The following is a 25,268-nucleotide window of genomic DNA, read 5'->3' on the forward strand; positions in this document are numbered from 1 at the left end:
ACCTTAGTGGCCTCAATACTTCAACAAACTGTGTCCCTTTCACTTTGCAAAATACAGTTTCAATGATCATGATAGCCAATTCTTGCTAAGAAACATGAGAATGGGATTCTAGTAGCATCTTTCTGTTTGGAGTTGGACACATTTTTAGAGATACACTTTCTAAATGCCTCTAAAACGTATTTTCCAACTCACGAATAGATGTAAATTTACAAAGACCTATTGTAGGAATTAATTTGGACTTTTTGGGATGTATTCTTCTGAAAACTGCATAGCCAAGTACTATGCAGCCCATGTAAATTGACCTTGCTATTTTACATAGCATAGCCTCTGGATAGCTTTTATCACTTGCCCAGATGGTGCTTGGCCTATGTATTTTAGTGGAATGGTTTATTTTCTCCTTGATAGGTTTCAAATGCACAAGAAAACATTATACCCGTCTATCTGCATTTGAGTGGAATACAAACTGACTAATAGATAAACATTCTGTGTGAAAGTAAATAGCCTTAAAGTATACTGCCTTCACATTCCATTGATCAGCTCAGTCAGCAAAGTTTTCCATATCGTCACTAATGTTCTAAATATTTTGGTGAGAAGCATGCCAGGAGTGTAGGGTATTTCCATTTGTGTCGCACGTAAGGTCATTATGAACTACCTCTTGAATTTCTATTGATCCTTCTACTGAAGTAGTTTCCTTCACTTCCTTTTTGTTCCTGTTGGAAATGTTATTGCAGTTGTGAAGAAGAGAATTAGGGGCTGTTAAGTGGACTGGCTCAAATCCCCTGGCCAGACGGCAAGGGATTTGGACTGGCTCATTACCTTACCTTCATTAGTGGCCTTCTCCAAATTCTTAGCAGTCAAAAAGAGGCCGAGAGTATGAAGCCCGATTACCCAGTTGTACTACCACTGATTGTACACACTCATTTCTCAGGATGTGGCATCTCACCCCCACCCCACGCTCCAGAAGGGATGGTCAGAACAGAGCTCATTATTAGGCTAGTCCATATAAGAGCTCGTCATGCTGCCATGCAGAATCAAAGAATCACAGGAGAGCACCAGCTACTCAAAGGTCACCTTATCTCCCCCAACAGATCTTCATTTCTTCAGCATGCCCAATTTCCTAAGAGATCAAATCCTAGAATTCACGAGGCTAAATGAAATTCACACAAGACTTCAGCTTCTGCCTAAATACATGGATTTTTGACCATTCACATCTCAAAGTAATTTTTTTAAGTCCCTTAAAGCTCAAAGCCAATACGTAGGCCTTGAATTTATTTTCAGTTTTATAAATGAGTGTAAAACACAACAGTGCAGTCATATTTGGCATTAACTCTTACTAGCCACAAAAATGTGGGTCAATATTGGATTTTCCAAAGTTGTCTAAATAAGACTGGGTTTGTCAAAACTTGCCAGTTGCTTTCAAGTGAACACAGCATGTTGGCGGAAATGAAATGTAATGTCTAAAAGACAGAAAATAGGTCAGCACTGTGCAAAAGTAAACTTGTCAGTGAGATCAATATGAACCTACAAGTTAATGGGGATATTAGAATCTTCTTACAATAAGAGATGTGCAGGGTAGAGCCAGAACACGATTATAGCATTTATTCACTTGTGAAAAGCAGAGGATGTATTTAAATATTATTTTTTGTATCCTTAATGAAAGGCACTGCTTTTTAATACGGAATATTTATATGTAAGCACAGTCTTAGTTGATAGAATATCAGAGTAAATTAAATTTTGGTTCATTTGCTCAGTTTTTAGCAACATGAAAAATAAGAAAAAAAAGGGGGAGCAGTGGTCAAGCATCATAAAATTTCAGAAATATGATGTAAGTCCTTCATTAGGCTTCTCTGTGCTAAGTGTCTCAGAGAATTTGACATCGTGAATGAAATCAGTCAAAATTTTTGCAGGAAAAAAAAACAATAACAGAAAGAGCTTTCTTGGGGCTTCTCATTGCATTTATTTAAATTTTTAAAAAATGTACATCACTTTTTGAATACATAAAATGCCAGTGCTTTGCAACAGTTTTGTTACTGCATCTCTCAACTAAAAAAAAAAAAAAAAAAAAGGAAGGAAAAAAAACAACCCAGGAAAAATACATTCAAAAAGCCAGGCTGTTCTGCTTATGTACGGGCAGCGGCTTTGGCAAGCTACAGCCTACACTGTCTGTTCAGAGGCATTGCCGAACGAACATCAGTTAGCTATCGATGAAAAGTTGCACATAAAGCATTAAAGGATACAAAGAACAACTTGGTGGGGAGCAGGAGAAGAATGGAAAATTAAGAAAAATGCCACATATGCCGGGGTGGGGGTGGACTCAGGCAGAAGCAAGCATGAAGACTGATGTTTCTGGAGACGAGACTTATGGGAAAAGATGGGAGAAAACAAAGTAACGAGTTTGACAAGGTATAGATGCGTGTGCGCACGTGTGTGTGTGTGTGTGTGTGTGTGTGTGTGTCTCCACTTCCAATTTTCTACTTTACTGTCCAAGAGAAATGTGACAAAACTGAGGTAGAAATGAATGTGGGAGCACTATAGCCCAGATTTCAAAATGAGAAGCAAAATTGCACTGAGAAGAGAGGAGTCAAAAAGGAGAGGGGATATAGATGGTCTTTGTGGATATATATATATATATACACACACACACACACACACACACACATATATAAAGTTGATTGGTTGATTTTGTATTTATTTCTTTGTTTTTGCTTGCTATCTTCTGCATCCTATCAAACAGCACGACAAGCCTATAAGCTAGATTAGTGAATAGAATGACACCATTCCCAGCAGTTTTAAGAGAGAACTTGCAAACCAACATCACCACCACCCTATGCAGTAAAAGGCAGTCCTAGTTTTTAGGTACTGTGACTTCCAGGGTCCTAAACAGGTCTTGTGGCTGAGTGTTCTAGGTACTAACATAAACTGAGTAAGTAGCTTTCCGTTAACCAGTGTACCTTTTAAGAACATTTTCACTTCATTATCAAGGAGCAATGTACGAAGAACTCTTGCAGTTTTTGACATAAAGAACTATTCTGCTCTGGTTTATTCCCCATAATTAGTAAAAGAATCTTTTTTAAAAAAAAATCCTTCCATTTCTACTTTAAGTCGTAAATATTCAGTTGTATCACACGTCAGTATGTTTCTGGATACATTCAAAGTAATTTTCCTTTGCTATCTTCCAATTGTTGAGGTAAACATACATTTTAATATAAAGTAACATCGAAGCCTATCCCATTACTCTCAGCAGTACATAGTGCTTTCAACACATTCCTTTGAGGTACTGTACAAATCACAATCGCTTTCCTGAGTTTTTGCAGACAAGAACATTAAAAGAAATGAACTGCAGAAATTAAGGTCCAGATTACCGTTACCCTGTTTTAACTGTTCTTAGCTTAATACTGCAGAACAGACAGGATTGAGGAATACTGTTGCTCTTAAAATGGCAAAAATCTGGTTTTCTGTCGTAACACAACCGTTCATCTCTTTAGTCCAATAATGTTTGAAGTTAAAGCTCTTTATATTAGCACATGCCACCAATGTAATTGTGAGGCAAACAAAAAATAAAGCACCACTCCAGGCACTTGACAGCAACTAAATCTCGAGAACAGCAGAATGGAATCAACACACAAGGTTCACGTCCTTCTGAAATCAACACACTTGCACCTTGCTCCTTGGTGAGTGTTGTCTGGCTTGAACTGAACTGAGCATCAACAGATGCTTTCTGTCATCTGGGGCTTTCAAATCAGCAGCTCTCATCTGATGCGTTTTTCCTCCAAATCTACCCTGACGCTAAAGATGCAACGCAATCGTCATCTTCCCCAGTACCCTTTGCGATTTAAACACTACTGGAAAGGGGCTCTATACCCTATGTAGCAGGTTTTATGTGTGTGTGCCAACATTCATTACATTTTTTTTTTTAAAGAAGTTATCACTGACTGCAACCAAACATTTTGTTCCATTCAACATACATATCAAGCTCTTTTTGAGATATGCTAGGCTGAATCTTGCAGAAAGCATTTTCAAAGTCTTGATACGTAACGGGCCTCAACTGGCTGGGCATGATGGCTGAAAGGTCTGTGGCTGGCATGGCGTGGAGGGGGCCCACCGCTGCTTCCTGACACAAATGAGCCACGTCTAGTCCAGAAAAGCCTTCTGTGCGCTGGACGAGCAGTGCAAACTCCTTGTCATTGAGACAGTAATTGTGCTGTGAGAGCAGTTGTACTATTATCTGGTGCCTCGCTGTGCTGTCAGGAAGTGGGATTAAAAGTCGTTTCATGAAGTACCTCCGAAGAGATTCATCTATTTCTTCTGGTTTACTGGTGGCACAAATTACTACGATTTGGTCCTCAGCTGAAGTTAGTACAGTGTCCAGCTGCATCAGAAATTCCGTTCTCATCCGATTGACTGGACTGTGTTCCTCACTCACTTGAGGGGAGAGAAGCATGTCAATGTCACTGACAAAAATCACCGAGGGCTGGCGGCACCTGGCCACGAGAAAAGACGCGTGGATGATTTTTTCTGCTTCTCCTAACCACTTGGCAACGAGTCCAGAACCAGCGATTTTGAAAAACGTGGCCCCCAGCTGGCTAGCTATGCATCTGCCCAGTAACGTTTTGCCTGTTCCCCGAGGCCCAAATAAAAGGATGCTCCGAGGTGAGGCCGTCAGTCCACTGAACGCGTCTGACCTCAACACTGGCCATAAAACCTCCTCTTTAATGACCGCCTTTACCAGGTCGAGGCCAGCGATGTCATTCCAGTCCACCGGTGGTCCTTGGGCGATAATCTCATTGGTTACCAGGTCAATGAGGTGCGTGTCGGTATTCTTCAGTTGCTCGTCCACAGAGTGGTTGGATGAGGTAGCTGCACGGAGTCCAGGGCCTTGCATCGGGTGAGAGAGGAGCTGCCTGTGCTCGTCCCCGTGCTCACTCATTACCGGCGACGTGTACTTCCCAAAGGATTCGCTGGATCTCGATCCCAGGGAATTTTTAGCAGTACTATAGGAAGGAGGGGTCAGAGCCCTACTGGACTGGCTGCTGAATTTCCTTTGCTGTTCAGAGGACATTAGCTGCTTCGTTGGCTTAAATGCTAAGGATGATGTTTCAGCACTTCTGTCAAAGCCATTCCCCCGATTCGAGTTTGAAATGCTGTTGTCGGGCATTCTGTACATGGGGCTCTGGGTAGATCTCTGTTGGCCGTAGCTGTAATTTCCGTAACTGGAGTCCATCTCTCCTTGCCCTGCCATATAGAAAGCTTTCCTTTTGAGAGAACTCGCCGAACTGTTGGCCAGAGCCGCGGGGGCGATAGGTGTCAAACCATGGCCCTGGTAAGTGTAGCCAGGAACAGTGGTGGGGGGCAGAGGGGTCGGAGCAGGGATTCCTGAAGGCAGGTAGGCTGAAGGAGGCGGCGGCGCGCCCCCGGGGCTGTACCCAGATCCCACGGCAGTCTGAGGCGGGTAGCTGGCGGGGGGATAGCTGTAACTGGAGAGGTTAGAGGTCCCATTGTAGCCCGGGACCAGGGCGGGCGGCGGAGGGGGCGGCGGGGGCGGCTGCAGGAGCCCGGAGCTATGCAAAGGGGAGGGGTGAGGTGAGGGCAGGGCAGGCGCCGGCTGGCTGCTGTACGTCGAATGCAAATACGAGCCGTTGTATCCCGGGGCGTATTCCTGAGACGGGAGCCCTGCGTGAAGGCTGGGCACGGTGTGGCTTCCGCAGGTGCTACTCGAGTAGCTAGGTTCTGTCAGGTTGCTGGCCACCCCAGGAGAGCTCCCTATGCTGGCAGAGACATCTGCCGGAGGGAGGGCCGAACTGACTCCGGCTTTGCTGGCCGTGATGACATCCGGGACACAGTTCATGGGATAGACCGCTTCCGAATTCAAGGAAGGCTGCCAGGGTTCGCTTTCATTCTTCCGCCCGTTCACCAGCCCCGAGGGCGCGTCCGAGTAGTTGCTGAGTACGGGCCGGTCCACGGGGCCTTCTAGGATGCCAGAATACTTCTCTGCGTACTTTTTTAGCAGGTTGGAGGCAGTCAGAGCAGATATGTCATCGTTTGCCCAGGCATACTGATAGGTGCGCTGCAAATGACCTCGGTAGGCTTCAACTTTGTGGGCAGGAGACCGAGTGGTTGAGGTGATGTCAAAGTGCTGTTCTGGCCACTGGGCATGCTCCGGCGTCCACTGCATCTTCAAGCCTGAGGGTTGCGGGGTTGGGGGGGGGGGGGTTGGGGAGGAAAGGGCGAGGAGGGGAGAAACGTTAATTTACAGAGATACTCATCAGAAGTGTTAAAGCTTTCCCCCAACTTCTTTCGTTACCTATTCCTCTCTAACGACATCGACATTATAAAGAATTCTCACAGTTCATCGTATCTCTTACGATCCGTACCGTAGGTACGCTTTAAAACGGACCGACGTTGGGGCGCCTGGGTGGCTCAGTCGGTTGGGCAGCCGACTTCGGCTCAGGTCATGATCTCGCGGTCCGTGAGTTCGAGCCCCGCGTCGGGCTCTGTGCTGACAGCTCGGAGCCTGGAGCCTGCTTCAGATTCTGTGTCTCCCTCTCTCTGACCCTCCCCTGTTCATGCTCTGTCTCTCCCTGTCTCCAATAAATAAATAAATAAATAAATAAAATGGACCGAAGTTCAGTCCTGTGTAAAAAGTAAACCGAATTTAAACAAGAACTCTGTAGAAGACCTTTTTTTTTTTTCTTCTTTTAAGTAATAAGCAAATCTGCTTCTGTGAAGCCTATCAAGTTACTCGCTACCCACACGCAGGAACACACCTATATGTACACACACCTTCCTGTCAAATTAGAATTCAGTCACAGGTTCTTACAATGAAATAGGCATGTCTTTTCAATATCTAGCACGTGATACTATTAAGCATGTGCAATAGCTAGCTGTTCCGTCTCTTGACATCAGCGTTTCTGTTTTATATTTTAACCAATATAAAAATGAGACACAGCTGACAGATCACATCTAGGACCCCTCTCTTATTTGGCACTGAACACCTAGTTAGCACAGTATAATGCTCCCTGCGCAGAACAATATGACACAGACATAGCAGGTCATTCCATAATCCAACTCTCATCTAAAGTGCTCCACGACAGTTTCAAATCTGCTTCGTGGAGTGCAGCAAAGCAATCTCCCAGGCAGCGCTCCATCGCTTTCATCGCACAAAGCCTACAACTCGGTATGAATTACAACTGGCTCCTTTCTGCCTCTCAGTTCTGTTGTTGAGTCTCTGGAAAAAAAAACAAGCATCACTTGTCTGTCGGTCTTCCAGCTGGCATTCTCCCTCCTTCTCCTATAATCCTTCCCTCTGCTTTACAGTCTCCCAGTGCTAAGAGGGGAGGATACATATGCACATATATATCCACACACACGTACAAATACCTACAAATATATATATATATATATCCTACATATAAATATATATGCATATATATACACACACACATATATGTCCACGCACATATACCTATATATGCATATACCTATTATGTGTGTTTGTGTGTGGAGAGAGAGAGAAGGGGGAGGGAGGAAGAGAGGAAGGGAGGGAGGAAGGAAGGAAACAGGTGAAAGAGACCTGTTTCTTACAAGAATAGAGAACAGGGAGAGAATCTGGATTCTCTCTACATTTCTGTGGGAAGCAGTGTGTGGCATAAACTCAAAGAGTGCAGCCAGATAATGAGATGCTATGGGTAATTCTATCACCTGCTAGATTACTAACTGAAGCAAGGTGACTTAAGTAGCAAACTGTAAAGCAAGAGTATTTGCTCAGAATCAGAGAATCACTTGAATTTCACAGTTTAAAGAGACCTTAGAAATGACCTTATTTCACAGATTAGGGAACCCGCACCCAAAGGGATTTATAACGTACCCTCGGGGATTCACATAGACTTGGTTACAGGAGAGCACCAGAACCCTGTTTTGTTTCCCAGGGCTGGCTCACCCCATTCCAATCTCTGCTCGGTTCCAACACTTCCTATTCTGGGCCAGCTACATTAAGTAGGCCTCCTTCATCTCCTTTGTGTTACCCAAAGTGAATTTTGTGAACTGTCTTATGCCCTCTGGCAGAGATTCCTGGATAAAGAGGAGGCCTGGTCTAAGTGAAGCATCTGTGGCATCAGCTCCCTTCTGAATTACTGCAGTCTATTTTGACAGCTCCGACCCCCTTCTGCCTTCCTTCTCCAACCCCTTTAGCTCTTCATTCCCTGACTCTGGCTTCTGACATGGCCAGCTTTGACTCGCTGAGCTAAACTGAACACAGCACAGAGTTTGGTAACAGAATGGCATGTTGATTCCCTTCTGACTCCCTCTTCCTTGTTTGCAAAACCACTGCACCAGACACTGGAAGTTAATTAGCAGGATGATGCTGTGCTAATTGTGTTAATTTACAAGGTTTTAGTCAAAGAGAATCATGCCAGGGCTGGCACTGCTGTCATGCTTCCGACTTAATGATTAAGAAATACTGAAAACAAGGTGGGAAGGATTGCAGTAATTACACAATAAATGAATAAAGCAACAGGATTCATTTGCAAATATATTTTACTGCAGTTGTACTCATTTGCATTTGGATTTTTAAAAAGGATCCATGTAGATATTCATTTGCAAATCACCATCTCAGTTAAATTAAGTCTGAATGCTGCACGGTATAACTTAATCAAGCTCTCGCTTTTTTTTTTTTTTTTAAATAAAAATACAAAAGACCTTCTACTTCTCCTGCAGATGCAACAGATTCTTTCTTCACTTTCCTTTCCCTTACTCCTCCCAAATCTTCCTGTGTTTCTCTTTTAAAACTCTATGAAAAATATCAGTGGGGAAAAAATTGTGAAATCCTGATGAAGTACAGCTTGCATCATTTCAGTCGGAGGAACTCTGGGGGTGAGTTCTAGGAGGGACTGAAGTGATATTCTTAATTGTCTCTGCTTTCTCAATCATTTCTTTTTAACGGGCGCGGGGGGGGGGGCAGGAAAACACATCGCAGAATGGGTGAAATGACCGAAACCACACTTAAAGGGGGAAAGATGCAATTTTAATGAAGCAGCATTTCAGGAATCATACTTTCATTAAATTCAACTGGAAATTATTAAGAGCAAATCACCAGGAACCAATCGCAAGTAATCAGTATCTAAATTCTTCTAGTGTCATGGGATTTACTTCAAGCCTTATAAAAAAGGAAAGAATATTAATGTGACTGTAATGTATAACTGTCTAAAAGACCTACAAATTCATTAGTCCTGTAAATTATTTCCAGGGAATTTCTATTAGGGTTTTTTCTTTAAGAGATTATCAAATACAGAGTTGAGAAAATAAGAAGGCACATGTGCCATGAGTGGAAATTTGATTAGATTGATACAGAAGAAACGTGAATAAATGTCTTGAGAGGAGGTCTCCGAAAATATTTTGGGAGTCATGGGAAATGGAATTTACCACAAACACAACATCATACACACACGCACGTGCACACACATGCACATGCGCTGTAAGGCATGGGTTCCTTTCAGTTAGCTGAGCTCAGCCATTGTTGGCATTAGTCAACATACATGATAAAAGCCCATTAAAAACTGAAATGCTCTAGATTTAGAATCATTATTTAAAAAACAAAAAAGGGCATCCTTCCACCTTATTGGCTTACATTTTTTTTTCTTGTAAATGACTCATTTATTCAAAATGTGCAAAAATGATTTTAGTAAGTTATGATCACTGTAAAAGAAAGGAATATCAAGTTGAAATAAAGTAGGTTGGTCATTTTCACTGGGTACGTCTGCAGAGTTTAACTCTAGCAAAACGAATACATTTCCTAAGGTTTCTGTTTCATCCGAAATTAAAAAAAATCCTATCAACATTATTTATTTGGGACAATTACCGGATATACCATTGCCTTTTGATTCTCATGCTATTTTTAGATGTGCTTTCCAAGATGATTGAAAGTTTATCTACTGATGCATACTAAAGGACAGTAACCTTAGCAGGGCTGCAAAAGGCAAGAGTGAGCTTTGATGAAATAACCTTAAGGGATCAGAATCATTCACATCACATCCCTTGGAACATGAGTACTTACCCTGTGTTTTAAAATCATTAATATTACCTGAAAGTGTAAGTTCATAGTTAACCATGAACTAGTTCTTAGTGGCAGCTGAAGAAGCCAGCGTTCAGGAGACTGTCCTGGCCTTGGGAGCACAAAGAACTTTGTCATCAGTTTCTTAAATTTTAATAATAATTGGAAGGCGAGCCAAGCCTGTTTGTGTTGCTGTTATTATTGTTCTGTTTATCGACGGTGATGTTTCTGATGTGAAATAGAAGCAAACTGTAGAGCCAAATGTTCTTTGAACAAAAAACCATGCCCCATTTGATTGTATTGCCGTTGTCCATGAGTAGGAAGCAGCACGTGTATGTCACTTAACTTGGCACCCAAATAATAAGATGGGCTTTAAAAACAGCTTTCAGATGGTTTCTCTTTGGAACATGAAGAGAAAAAGCTCAGAAACAATACTATTTCACCATTGTTAGAAACATGACTCCAGAAGAACTTCCACTGCTGTTTAGAAATAGCTTATTAACTAGGTACCATAAAAATTCAGGAAACAAAGGAAAGTAGAAAAAAAAGAATAGTTCTTCAACACAATTGACGAGTTGTTCCAAAACATCAGCTTTTGTTTCTGAAAGGATCAGAAAATTCTTACCACGGCTGGCAAGTTTCGCGAGGCAACGCGTTTGTTTTTAAAATATGTAATTTAAAGAAAATTGCTTTTAAGATACTTTAACATAAGTATTACGCAAGAATGATTGATACTACTGTAAAAAGCCCGAGCGTTTTGTTATTTTATTGTTATAAGAGGAATCTCTGTATATATCAATGAACAAGCCTGTATTTCCCATAACACTGGACAGTTTGGATAACATTTCCCATTCTTATCATTCCTGACCACTTTATAACTTAGGCTTAATTGCTAAACAGTGCTGCCTCACTGCTTTACTCGCTCCATTTTGTTCTTGAACTCTGTTGAGACAAAACAAGTGCGACACCCTTCAAAGCTCTGTCATAGCTTCAAAACGATAAGGAAACGGTTATGCAGAGAAAACGCAGGATATAAAAACAACTTTCAGGATGGGAGGAAATCGGAAATAAAAGACTAAGCCCCTGGAATCTATTTTTGTTTTAATTTTTTTTAACGTCTATTTATTTTTGAGACAGAGAGAGACAGAGCATGAATGGGGGAGGGTCAGAGAGAGAGGGAGACACAGAATCGGAAACAGGCTCCAGGCTCCGAGCTGTCAGCCCAGAGCCCGACGCGGGGCTCGAACTCACAGACCGAGAGATCATGACCTGAGCTGAAGTGGGACGCTTAACCGACTGAGCCACCCAGGCGCCCCCCTGGAATCTATTTTTAGCATACGTTCCTGGAAATAGTCACCTCAGGCCCTCACTACCCCACCCCCACCCCTACCTAACATACCTATGCTGCTCAGCAGTTCATCGGGTCTAAAAGAGCCGTTCTCTACAAGGTTCCCAAAAGGTAATTCTGGCTAAGTCCTAAGGGCAGGGACCTGAGGCAAACACTTGCAGGCAGGGAGGGCTTGCTTGCTCTAGGATTGCGGCACGATGCGCACACGGGCCTGCCCGGCGTCACTACACCTGTTACAACCCTTTGGGCTATGGTACCTCTGAACTTTTCATTATTGTTTATTTAAATACATTTTGAAAAATGATTTAATACCGCATTTATCTACGTTCTCTTTAGAAAACAATCACTCCTAGGGTAAATATAACAAAGTACAGTTGATCCTTGAACAACACAGCTTTGAATTATGTGGGTCCACTTACATGCAGATATTTTTGATAAGTACATGACAATACTGTAGATGTATTTTCTCTTATGATTTTCTTTTTTTTTTTAAGTTCATTTACTTTGAGAGAGAGAGAGAGAGAGAGAGAGTGCCTGCACACAAGTGGGGGAGGGGCAGGAAGAGAGAGGGGAAGAAAGAGAATCTCAAGCAGGTTCTGCACTGTCACTGCAGAGCCTGATGCAGGGCTGGAACTCACGAACCACAAGATCATGACCTGAGCAGAAGTTACTTAGCCGACTGAGCCACCCAGGAGCCCCATGATTTTCTCAATAGCATTTTCTTTTCTCTAGCTTACTTTATCGTTAAGAATGCAGTATATAATACATATGACATACAAAATATGTTTGCATTGGCTGTTTATGTTGATGGTAAGGGTTCTGGTTAACAGTAGGCTATCAGTTTTCAGGGAATGAAATGTTATGAGCAGATTTTTGACACCTGAGTTGTCCAAGGGTCAGCCCGAATAGAACAGTTTACAGCCCCCTCTGCCTAATAATGCAACAGATTCATCGTCTCCTGGGTAGGAACAGCAGAACTAACACACAGAGCATTCCGAATTTCAGGAAGAGAGGAGCAAATTCATTGGCTAAAAATATGGGCATAGTATGCAGTGATAAGCTTTGTGAGAGAGCACCTACTAACGTCCTGGTACTGAAAACTGGCCCCATGTAGGATCTCCTTATCATGATTCTTCAGGGGGAGCGACGACCAAATGAAATGTTTGAGCAGACCCGGCAGGATTCTCCTTTCGTGGCCTCGCCCTCATAAGCCAAGAGGACAACACAACAGTACATGGTATTCTCTGTATAACCCATATGATCTGGAATCTTCCTCAGTCCGTTTCCTGGTAATTCCAGTCTGAAAATGTGATGTCATATTTAAAAGTAATAGCTGGGGGAAAGTGAGAGGCGGAGCACAGAAACTGTATGTTCTCTTTAATCTGTTTAATCTGGTTTCATCTTCAGGACACCAAAATCAGAAGTCCTTAGGGACTGTTCATTTTATTTTCTCAACAACTTGAGGGCCCACTGTGTATAGAGCCTGTGGTTCAATGCTAAGAATTTAAGTCAAGGGGATCTGTTTCTCAGACAATGAAACTTTTTCAGCTTTCTGTCTTCTTTGTAACTTCGCATTCTAAATTCTCTTTGATTTTAGAGATTAAGGAAACTGTAAAAAGTGACCTACTCCCCAATACAGACAGTGTCTGCTATAGTTTGGTACTTCACTTACTATGGTACTTCACTTACTATGGGGTTGAAAACTATTTTGCCTAACACAGCATTTATTTGGAGGCCTTGCCTGGATGGTTGGCATAGAAAGGGACTGAAGAAAACATAAAGAAGGTTGTAGAATTTTGTTGGAAGGGTGAGCATTCTGAGTCTGAGAGCCAGACCACTGGCTTTGCTCAAACCATCACTTAATTGAACTAATCTTGGTGAAGTCACTTAAGCACATCAAACTCACTTTTCTCAGCTCTAAAACGTGAACTGTAATGGTATCATATATCCTACTGGATTGCTAATAAGATTACCTAAAGTAATAATATTCATGAAAATGTTTTCCAGCTGTGAACTGCTATACAAATATTTCTTACTATTCTTTGGTTTTGAAAAATAATACAAGTGTATTAAACACAAAACAAAACTGACTAGACAGAAAAAAAGTAAAACCACTCTTAGAATTTATAAACCACTTTTTCTTCAACCTCAAGACAGCTCCTGAAAAGGAAATTTTCCAGTGGGAATGTGGGCTACAAGAAAGGTATAGCAATTCTTTCACACTCAGCAAAACACAGAGCGTGATCTTACAAAAACAGTGTCAGAAATTCAAATGTTTTCAATTCCAAATGTTTTCCTAGTATTTTATTTATTTTAAATGTTCCTCAACATGGTAGAGACCACGGCTAAGAAATAAAGTACTTAGAGGTTTTTAATCCAGTTAAAAATGATCTCCAAACCTGCAGGCTCAAAATAAGACGTTCTAATTACACAGCAATACTGTCAAATGATTTTTCTCCTTAAATCACACTTTCACACCTCAAGACTCCGAATGATAATACATTTTGAAGCAAATCACTCCCTCCTCCCATTTCACCATATTTGCATAAGGCGATCCTTTCTAACAACCACGGACGCATTTCTGGCTAAATGGTCCTTGGTAGGTACAGTTCCAATACCTCACCTCTAATGTAGAGACACTGACACCTGACTGCCTGGGGGCAGCATACAGCCTGCAACCGTCTTTTCTTTGGCCAAGCACAGGGTTTTTTAATTTTTGTTTTGTTTTTCATTTTTTTTTAACGTTTACTTATTTTTGAGACAGAGAGAGACCGAGCATGAACGGGGGAGGGGCAGAGAGAGAGGGAGACACAGAATCCGAAACAGGCTCCAGGCTCTGAGCCATCAGCCCAGAGCCTGACGTGGGGCTCGAACTCCCGGACTGCGAGATCGTGACCTGGCTGAAGTCGGACGCTTAACCGACTGCGCCACCCAGGCGCAAACATCGGGTATTTTTATGGTGCTTATTGGTCACATAAACAACCAAATTTATGACTTCACTCTGACGCTTCAAGCTTCAGCTTTTATACTTAAGTACGTTTTCTTGAAAACTAGCAAGCATGCGGTTCTAAAATTTCAACAAATAGTATCTTTATTTTTTTTAAGTTTAGTTATTTATTTTGAGAGAGAGAGAGAGAGAGAGAGAGAGAGAGAGAGAGAGAGAAAACAAGGGGGGCCAGACAGAGAGGGAGAGAGAGAACCCCAAGCAGGTTCCGCGCTGTCAGCACGGAGTCCGTTGCGGAGCCTGACCTCAGGTTTGCAAGATCATGACCTGAGCCGAAATCAAGAGTCAGCTGCTGGACTGACTGAGCCACCCAGGCCCCCAAACAAGTAGTATCTTTAGAAAAGAAAATTCTTACACACTGTTTATTATATGCATTCCTGTCCCCTTAATCAAAACGCAAGGAAAGTAATGGATATTTTTCTTGTTGATTCAGTATCGTTAGGACAGCAGTGTAGAATAATGAATAACGGTTTCTTAAAAAGCTGGTTTCCATGTTGCTGTTTATTTTAGTGTTTCCCCCTGTGCTCTGATGTGTCTGATGCTGTTTCTCGCTGTCTTCCCTATGTCAAGTCCCACCATTCCTAATATGCTCCTTTGAATATGCCATAGCTTCTGATACCACAAACCAAAGCTCCGTTTAATTGTAGAGCTTCCCCCATTAGTCAGTCATGAGTACAACTTTTGAGATACTGTTTAAGTTACTCCAAAGTTACGCTTCTTATTTCTTTACGGAAAGTCGTTGCATGGCTGGTATCTGCATAAGCAACCGATCTTGTTCTACATATCATCATTTGGGGCATAGTAAGAACTGGTATTCAATGTTATGGGCATCGTGACTGGGACTAGAATGATATATACCCCACCCTTCAGTTAAATTTGTGTGTGGCTTATGATCTGAATCAGTGTCCCTAAAATATATTACATTTTATTCATAGCAACGAAATATGGCCAAATGTAAAAATGACTATTTTGCCAATATTTCATACTGAGGAGGAAACTTGTTATGTGTTGGTCTGATAGGTCATCATTTTTAACATATAAGATGTTTATAAGAGGATGGCTTACACTTATGAGGATGAATGCATGAGCACTTATGCAAAGCAACTTACCCTGATGAAAGAAAGACACATTTAGTCCACCGAGTTTACATTCAATATATGATCAGGATGGACAGCCTATCTCTTGAAGCAGCCCAGGAAATCATAAACATAATTCAATTAATTTTTTTTTCCCTGTGAGGTCCTAACATTTCCAAAACTCAAGTCCAAGTTTTCAAATAAACATATAATCATGCTCACATCAAATCCATATATTTTAAAATTATAAATGTAGAGTTTTTGTTTGTTCATTCATTTGGGTTCCCCTTCCCCGCCCCGCCCCAAGGGCTGGGTTTTACAAAAGTTTCTGTGTAAAAATTTTTGAGTACTAATCTAAGTAAAGGAACAGTGTCGAAAAGTCTGTGTATAATCTAAAAGTGTATTACCAAAAGTAATTCCCAAGAACACAAGGCTATGCATATACATGCAATTTAAGTGTTTTTTTGTTTGTTTGTTTTGAGAGAGACAGAGACAGAAGTTCTAAACCAGAGACAGTGCATTGCACTGACAGCAGAGAGCCCGATGTGGGGCTTGAACTCACGATCTGCAAGATTATGACCTGAGCCGAAGTTGGACGCTTAACTGACTGAGCCACCCGGGCGCCTGCATATACATGCAATTTAAAATATACACATGATTCATACTCTGAATCTTAGTATTTAGTGTCAGGTGTCATCAACTATTGCCAGGGAAAGAGTTTGAGGGTTACTAGGCAAGAGGACTGATTTTTCCATGTTAAGTCAAATACTTTGTTTATTCTACCTCTGTGAATGTTTTTAGACAATTTGTAACCAGCTCAAATAGTGCTTTGTAGTTAACCTTTAAAGATGTTCCTTTATGGCCTTTCATCGCTCATGCTGTCTCTTCCCTTTCCCCATATACGTTTTCAATCCATTACAGCCATCTACCCTTCCCCCCAGTTCTTTTTGTCATACAAAGATCATCGGGACATACCACATATGTCCATAGGGACTGCCAGGCTAATGAATATGTATGTTCTGTGTCACAACAGAGCACTCCCCTTGTTCTGCGGTATCAACCCTCTTATGTGTGTAAATAACAGGTGAGCTGTGTAGCGTGCGGGGATAAACGGGGTTAACACAACCTGAAAGCCCCATGCTAGATTCGTAGTAGCCAGCCTGTATGGTCGATCCAGAAAGAGAAAGCCACACGCCAAAAGTATTGTGCATTTTCTATGTGTTTTGAGTCTTTATTTTTACAAAGGTCTCTGCCGAGGCAACATTACCATTGTCCTAAAAGTCTGAGGTGATTTCAATTGATTCTCAAGTTACCATTGTGCCATATACAATAAATTTGCACGTTCAGTTAACACAAACAGAGCATGGTACCAACCTTGAATTATGACACGGCTGGTTAATTTCCTTGGTCACGATCCTAAAATGTTATGTTAATCATTATGTGCACATACGGCTATTTCTAAATAGTTATTTGCACATGTGTATTCTATTTCAAGTATATAAATGCAGAGCTCAATTTAGTTATATTTAAACTGAACTGTATTCACTTTTGCTCAACACACCATGCTGACATGGGTCATAAACAAATTTCAGAATCTCTTAAGCCCCACGACATTGTGCAAGACGCAATTTGTATTCATCCTCTTTTTCTGTGATCCTCTGGAACCTTATTCTAAAAAGACAGTTTACATAAAACAAAATAGACCACTGAGACTGCTTATTTAAGATTGAGGGCTCTCTCGTAATTAGACAAAGAAGTAGAATATTACTTACATATACGCATACAACTCTTCAACCGTTCTCCTTAAAAACTCTGCTTAAGGTGACTCTACAGTGTGCAAAGCTCAGACAAAATTTGTTTAGGTTATTTATGCATTTTTTCTCTTTTTGGCAATCTGGGCATTAATTTTTAATGCAATAGCAAAATAGTGTCTTGGACTTTGATAAAAATATTCTATAGTCAGGGCTGGGTGACATAGTGCATTAATTCAGTGTCCTTCACTCCAGGGACCTGTGTATAATTTAGTCCAGCCTGAAGAAAATAACTTTGATCTGAAGGCAGTGGAAAAAGCTACATATGAAATGAGTTTAGGTAGGTTTAGGGTTGTTTCTTCCATATAAGACAACGTATGAAGATAAACTGCTTTTGAATACAATCAACATGGTCCATGAAGAGCTCTGGCTCATAACACTATTCTCCCTATGTCTCCGTTCTGCCCACTGAGGCCCCATTCTATGGTCTGGTGAAATAAACCTGGGGAAATGCTAACAATAGGAGGGACCATAAGTAAGGAAATTGTTTCTTCAGATTCTACCTTGATCGTGTTCCCTCTGACAGTATGTAACTACACAGTATTTCATTTCATTTACTGTTACAATAGACAATGCCATTACACCCAAACAAAACAAAACAGAAAACTTGAGGCCTTGGCTGAATTTTTAAAAGTGACTGGTCTAGGGGGCACCTGGGTGGCTCAATCAGTTAAGCCTCTGACTCTTGGTTTCAGCTCAGGTCATGATCTCAGGGTTCCTGACTTTGAGTCAATGCACTGTAGGTGCCGAAGCCTGCCTGGTATCCTCTCTCTTCCTCTCTCTCTGCCTCTCTCTCTCTCTCTCTCTCTCTCTCTCTCTCTCTCTCTCAGAATAAATAAATAAACTTAAAAGAATGATTAGTCCAGTGACATTAACCACATGAAATACATATCCTTTCTTTTGCTTATAATTCTACAATCAATTCCAATCTCTCTTCGGTTGTGAATAAATATGACTTACTTTTGTCTCTAATACAGCAGTTAAGAATAAATTTGCTCTCAATACTGCCCTTAGAGTTAAAAGCTGTAAGGACGTTGCTTCTATATGATGTAATCAATATGACAATTGTATTCTTCTTACCTATAATAAACTACTTTATTGGCCTCCTTAAGATATGGATAAGCTACATACGGTATTTGTTACTATTTTAAGGAAAAGGGAAGAACAGTCGCATTTTTAAATTAGCAGATAATTTGAAATCAACGTTGCAAGTTTTTATTTAAATTCTAATTGGGGGCACCTGGGTGGCTCAGTAGGTTAAGCGTCCGACTTCGGCTCAGGTCATGATTTCATGGTCCATGGGTTTGAGCCCCGTGTTGGGCTCTATGCTCACAGCTTGGAGCCTGGATCCTGCTTCAGTTTCTGTGTCTCCCTCTCTCTCTCTGCCCTTACCCCACTAGAGCTCTGTCTCTCTCTCTCTCTCTCTCAAAAATAAATAAACATTAAAAAATGAAATAAAAAAAAATTCTAATTAGTTAACATGTAGTGTGATACTAGTTTCAGGAGTAGAATTTAGAGATTCGTCACTTACATAGGATGCCCAGTGTTCAATCACAATGAAAGAAACTTATTTTCAAATTTGCTAGTTTTGGGGCACCTGGGTGGTTTAATTGGTTAAGCATCGGGCTTCAGCTCAGGTCATGAGATGGAGTCCTGACCTGGGCTCCATGCTGACAGTGCAGTCTGTTTGGGATTCTGTCTCTCTCCCTCTCTCTCTTCCCCTCCCCCACTGGCTCTCTCTCTCTCTCTCTCTTTCTCTCTCAAATAAAACTTAAAAAGTATATAAAATAGGGGTGCTTGGGTGGCTCAGGTCATGATCTCGCTGTTTGTGGGTTCGAGCCCCGCATCGGGCTCTGTGCTGACAGCTCAGAGCCTGGAGCCTGCCTCGGATTCTGTGTCTCCTCCTCTCTCTCTGCCCACAACCCCCCCCCCCCTCCACCCCACCCATGCTCATTCTCTGCCTGTCTGTGTCTCTCAATAATAAATAAACATTAAATTTTTTTTAATTATATAAAATAAAAATAAATAAATAAATTTGCTAGTTTTAGTTGCTTATGTTGAAAGAGTAAATAAGTCAAATCTTCCTGCTCCCTCTTTAAACTGTGTACATCCTAGTTGCGCAATGTCCCTAAACGAGAGGAAAACCAGAACTTGCAGGTGATCCAGGTAGGCTACCCAGAAAAATCAAATCTAGGTGCCTGTGTGTATGTGGGTGTGTGTTTAAGTGTTATGTCTGTAGTTACAGAGAAGATACAGAGAAAACAGGAGGAAAATGACAGAGAAAGAAAAGCGATTTTTTAACTTGCTTTTTTATCCTAAAAATCGTCTGCTTTCCTATCAATAATCTCAGAATCTGAAGTTCATGCTAAATGATTTAATAAACGTGGAGAGCATATTTTCAATCACAAGTTTAAGCATATTTAAGGTTTTCTTTAGCTAGTTATTTATTATTTATGGCCTAAACCAAGTCATATACCTCAAAAAGTTTCCATATTTATAAAACTTAAACTTTTATTTATCCCAAATTATACTATGAAGGCTCTTCCTTAATTGAGCATTCACTTTTAAGGAGGTCTGGGTTTACATGTGTAAAGTCTTCTTCAAAAAGGAAATCTAATAACAATTTTATTACATATTAATACATTTTCTCAGTTGCATGCAAAGAATAAAATCATTTTTTAACTGAAGTATAGTTGAGATGCATTTTAGAATCATTTTCCAGGAAATGTTAAAAAAAAATCCTTGAAAAGCAATTAATTAAAATCTGTAACCGTTGGTTTACATAAGAAAGCACCCCAGTTGTTAATTTAGAAGCGTTTTTGTGTTTTCTATAGAATTGTTTTTTTGTTTTTAAACAGAATAGAGAATTCATAAAAGTAATGATGAATCATAAGTCTAAGAACATTCCTTTCTCATTAAAATGACATACCTGAACTGGTCTCCTTTTAAGTAAATCTTTTTGAAAGCATCCAGATGCCTACAAGAGCATTCATTTATATTTGCCTTGCGTCTCACGGCCATTACCTGATCACTTAGCTAACTTGTGAAGTTTTTCAGGTGAAGATGTTTTATTATGCCCTCCGTTTTTTAAATGCTTCTTCATCCAGCCATTGTTTTCCTGTTTTACCCGCGAAATTATTTTATCCTGTTCAGTGTCAAATGATATTGTACTTTAAAAAAGAAATCTATTCAGAGAATATAGCATAAAATAGTGCATTGCATCCCTGGCCATAGCTCCCAGAAGCATTAAAATGTTACTAGAGTACCCAAATGACAGCAGTGACAGCTTAATCACTTAAAGGCTTTTTACATTAATAATTTTTTTCTTTCAATTTAAGCAGTAATATTCAGGCATGATTTAATAGGAGGTTAGCTGTTCAGTGCAGCTAAATAACGCACTTTTTTTAAATATCAAAATCAAGTTTAGTGTCTAATGAACATTTCTTTACACTTTCTGAAATATTCGTGCACGTTCATAAAGCTAGGTTTCTTTTATTTTTTCCCCTCCCATATATGTATTTAAACAATCAGCCTGATAATTAGCATGCACAGTCCAACAGCTTCCTGTATTGTTATGATTTTAAGCAGAAGATCCATGGATAAAATGTAATTGAAAGGTGAGCCTATTAATCTGAAGAATAACCTCCACAAGCCAAATAAGAATGAATCATTTTTAAGTCTCCACCTCATTTATAGCTTTATATTCCTAAGGAAAAAAAAAAAAAACCCAGAGAGAAACTAAAGGTGACCTTATTTAGACATATTAGTCAAGACAGCCTTTGCTGTTTTTAAGCAAACATGATTGTGACTCCACTTTGTCCGTCCAGCTTTCCAGTGTGTAAATTGGATGATGACTTGGACAATTCTCTCTTCATTAGTGAACCGTGGAAAGGAAATACAGAGATGGCTTTTTATTTTTTAAACTCTCCAGTGTCTTGTAGCCAGATTCTGAGGCACCAAGGAAATATATATGTATATGTATATATATTTTTTTCTAGACAAGCTGTCGTAATTGAAATGAAGTCTAATCAGACTCATTACTGTTTTCAGCAATTTGCACGACCAAAGATGCTTATTAGGTAACTGTGTTTAATAAACCACTCTTTAGAAAAATACCAGTAATGAGCTCTTAACAGCCAATCTTTAGCGTGAATGTAATGTGAAAAGTGTTCCTAGCGCTGAATAGATTTTCACATTTAGTAGTGTCATAATTAAGCTCCATGAATTGGATGCTGTGATGTTAGATTTATTATAATAATCTTATTTTTTCCCTATTTTAAATATACTTGGGAATACAGTCATCTTCTATTACAGTTGGGTCTATATTCATTGTAAGGCCAAATTTAGGCTAATGCCAGGCTGGTTAAAAGGTTTTTCAGCTTAGGATTTGTTAATGAATGATAAGCAAGGATTTTATATCTGATAATTGATTCTAGCAGTCAAGTGTTTCCTCATCAGCATCCCCACACCTCTTCCTGTCATTTGCTTACATATGAAAAGTTATCTTGAGATATATATACATTGTGATCATTTAGAGGAAAAATCACTTTTCTACCACTAAGGTAAAACACGGACAAAAATGGATATTCTGAAAGGAATAGTTGAAGAAACATTGGTCTTTCATAATAGCAGCTATAAATAACATTCTATTGCTTCGTTAGACATCGTTTTTAAAAAGGCGAATATCATTTTCCTCCCTGACTCTTCTTTTTTGTGGCACTATTTACTAAGATCTTAACATTAAAGAACAATACTGCGGATATATATTATTTATATGCACTAAGGGCGGTCATGAACGTTAGCTAGGCTTCTTATTGATAAGGGCAAAAAAATGTTATACATGTCTAACAAGAGGAGTTATTTCCATGCAACATGATGCATGTGCTAAAATAAGTTTATATCTATGGAGTCTGTATCGATGAAGCCATCAGTAGAGTATATCCTGCGGAATTTCCATGTGCATAATAATTATATAGAAGGCATTGAAAATATTCCTTGAGAACATCTAAACAAGACTTCAAGGAAGCTCTTGAGCTTACTGTCATAAAATATCTCCCAAGAGAAGACAAATATCTGTTCTTCACTGAAGGTAACCCAAAAGATGACACAATTAGCTTTGAAATGAGACTCTAGACATTCTGCAGCGGGTCCATAAAGATAATCAATAAATGAAAAAGTACAAAAATAACAGGAGACTAAGATTTTATACCCATTCATGATACAATGTTAAGAAGGATTCTGCTGCTGAATGATTCTCCTCCCAGTACACTCATTTCTTCTAACCTCAAGCTTCATGACGCCTAATTGGAGCCAATAAGCCTCCATAACTGTTTTCAGCTTTTTGAATCAATAGGGCTATGAGGACTGAGACTGTCAAATTAATGGCTTGTTTCATCTGATTTTGTGGAAGGCACTTCTTTGCATTACAAAGTAGAGAAGAAACCAAACTCCTTCCCTTGTGAATTCGTATAGCTCTCAAATCAAAATATCTTCCTGTTTCTTTAAGTCTCAACTGAATTCGTATTCAGAACCACAAAAGAAAAAGCCAGTGCATAAAACTATGGTAAACCTATATCCTGCATCTTTAAATGACTCATAGCTAAAAATAAAAAAAAAAAAAAAACAACAAAACTTAGAAGAGGGCCCCTTTCAGTGCCTTTGGAGTACCTTATCATAACCTTGAATAACTTTATTTATGAATCCAAGAATTTGTGAATGTTTTATAAAAGAGAATAAATATTTTGTATGTTAGAATCTAATATAAAAGCTAAGAAGCTCTAAAATGTCAAGTAATAGTAATAATGACAAAAATAACAATGATAAACACAACTTATTCTTTTGGTGAGCTTTCAAAATAGCTTTTGATAATGATGAAGCTATGGTTTTAATTATGAACTTTAAGAAGGAATTGAGTATTTAGTTAAGAGATATTTTACCTAGATGTAAGCCTGAGCTATATAGAAAGCTGGCAGAATTTGCCTCAGTCTTAATTTCTAAGTGAGAAACAAGCTAGGGAGCATGGATATATGCATAGATAAGGTTCTAGTGCAGAGAATAAACAATACATTAATACATATTATCTTGTAAACACAAGATATGGGGGTAACAGGGCATAATTAAATGGCAGTGGTAATGGGGAGATTTGTGTCATTAGGCAAGACTTTTTGGAGAGGGTGGGTTTTAAACATCAGCTTTTGGTCACACCATTTAGACACAGGTCTGAAGATGCAGACAAATCATATATTTAAGCTTGCAAATAATTTTGAAAAAAAAAAATTAGGGCCCCTCAATCCTTAAAACTTTCAAGAACCCACAATACCTTGTATCTGCCTTATTCTCAGCACCATATGTAATTTTATCATTTGTCATATTCCTAAGCAAAAAAAAAAAAAAAAAAAAAAAGCTTAAAGTAAATATCCTTCCTGGTAACAGACAAGCAAGCAAGCAAATAACAACAAAAAAAGGAAACCTGAAAAAATTCATTTTCTTTTACTTAGGTCTTAAATTCTTACAGGTTTACTCTAGCCCCATCTCCTGCCCTCACCTTCTTTTGGCTCTGACATGTGGGCCACTGACTTATTTTCTCTCCTTTCATTCCCTTTCTTCCCCTTTTTAAGTAGTTTGTCACTTATGAGAAAATAGGTTACAGAGAAAACATATCTTAAGTCTCAAAACCAGCATCTTAAATCTTCCTTGAATCTCTGAATCCTGATAATTTTTATTGTCACTAAAGCAAAAAATAAACAAACAAAAAACCCAAATAAGACCAGTCGGCTAAACTGTTTAAATTATCATGACAATCATGCTGTAATAACATCTGAGTGCCTACTATTACTTAAGAGCTTCTTCCCTGGCTGCTAGAAAGTAGAGGTCTCCTATGACCCAGCAATTGCATCACTAGGTATTTGCCCAAAGGATATAGAAATACTGATTCGAAGGGACACATGCACCCCAATGTTTACAGCAGCACTATCAACAATAGCCAAATTATGGAAAGAGCCCAACTGTCCATCGACTGATGAGTGGATAAAGAAGATATGATAAACACATACAATGGAATATTATTCAGCTCTAAAAAGAGAAAGAATGAAATCTTGCATTTGCAATGACGTGGATGGAACTAGAGTGTATTATGCTAAGTGAAATAAATCACAGAAAGACAAATACCATATGATTTTGCTCATGTAGAATTTAAGAAACAAAACAGATGAACATAGAGGAAAGAAAAAAAAGGAGAGGGAGGAAAACTATAAGAGACTCTTAACTACAGAGAACAAACTGAGGGTTGCTGGAGGGGAGGTGGGCGGGGGATGGACTCAATGGGTGCTCGGTATTAAGGAGGGCACTTGTGATGAGCACTGGGTATTGTATGTAAGTGATGAATCACTGAATTGTACTCCTGAAACCAATGATACTGTATGTTAATCAACTAGAATTTAAACAAAACCCCAAAGCATTAAAAAAAAAAAAAAAAAAAGAAGTCCCTGCCCCATTGGAACTTACGGTCTGTCTTTAGTGATGATTTACCAAAGAGAATACTTAGTTCCAAATCTGGTAGGGAGAAGAGCGAATGGTCGAACTGTATTGAAAGCTGAACAGAATTTCATCAGTTACAACAGACAGAGATGAGTTTTCTTGCTTAAGACAAAATTCAGTCAAAATCACAGATGATGCTAAATGTACTTGGCACATTTGAGAAAAAGGGTAGCTTGGTATGATTAGAAGATAGGGAGGCATAGGTCTATGTACAGGGTACGATGGAGGTAGAGATGAAGGCTGAATTCAGATACTGCAAATGGACTTAAATATCTGGACCTTAATCCTACTGCCATCAAAAAATGCTGCCTTCGGGGCGCCTGGGTGGCGCAGTCGGTTAAGCGTCCGACTTCAGCCAGGTCACGATCTCGCGGTCCGTGAGTTCGAGCCCCGCGTCGGGCTCTGGGCTGATGGCTCGGAGCCTGGAGCCTGTTTCCGATTCTGTGTC

The 25,268-nt window shown here is 39.9% G+C and overlaps 1 protein-coding gene across 2 annotated transcripts in view; it reads right to left on the reverse strand.

The window, feature by feature from the left end:
- Positions 1-25,268, reverse strand: part of FIGN (fidgetin, microtubule severing factor) — a 133,679-nt gene that overhangs the window by 2,986 nt on the left and 105,425 nt on the right. For both annotated transcript variants that reach the window (XM_040475213.1, XM_040475212.1), the window contains one exon: positions 1-6,180. This exon is cut by the window's left edge and continues 2,986 nt beyond it. In XM_040475213.1, the coding sequence (XP_040331147.1) occupies positions 3,926-6,172 (2,247 nt within the window). In that variant the 5' untranslated portion in view covers positions 6,173-6,180 and the 3' untranslated portion in view covers positions 1-3,925. The remainder of the gene's footprint in view (positions 6,181-25,268) is intronic.

The sequence above is a fragment of the Herpailurus yagouaroundi genome, unplaced genomic scaffold (genome assembly GCF_014898765.1).
Source record: "Herpailurus yagouaroundi ecotype Mexico unplaced genomic scaffold, PumYag 140, whole genome shotgun sequence".
Classification (NCBI taxonomy): domain Eukaryota; kingdom Metazoa; phylum Chordata; class Mammalia; order Carnivora; family Felidae; genus Herpailurus; species Herpailurus yagouaroundi.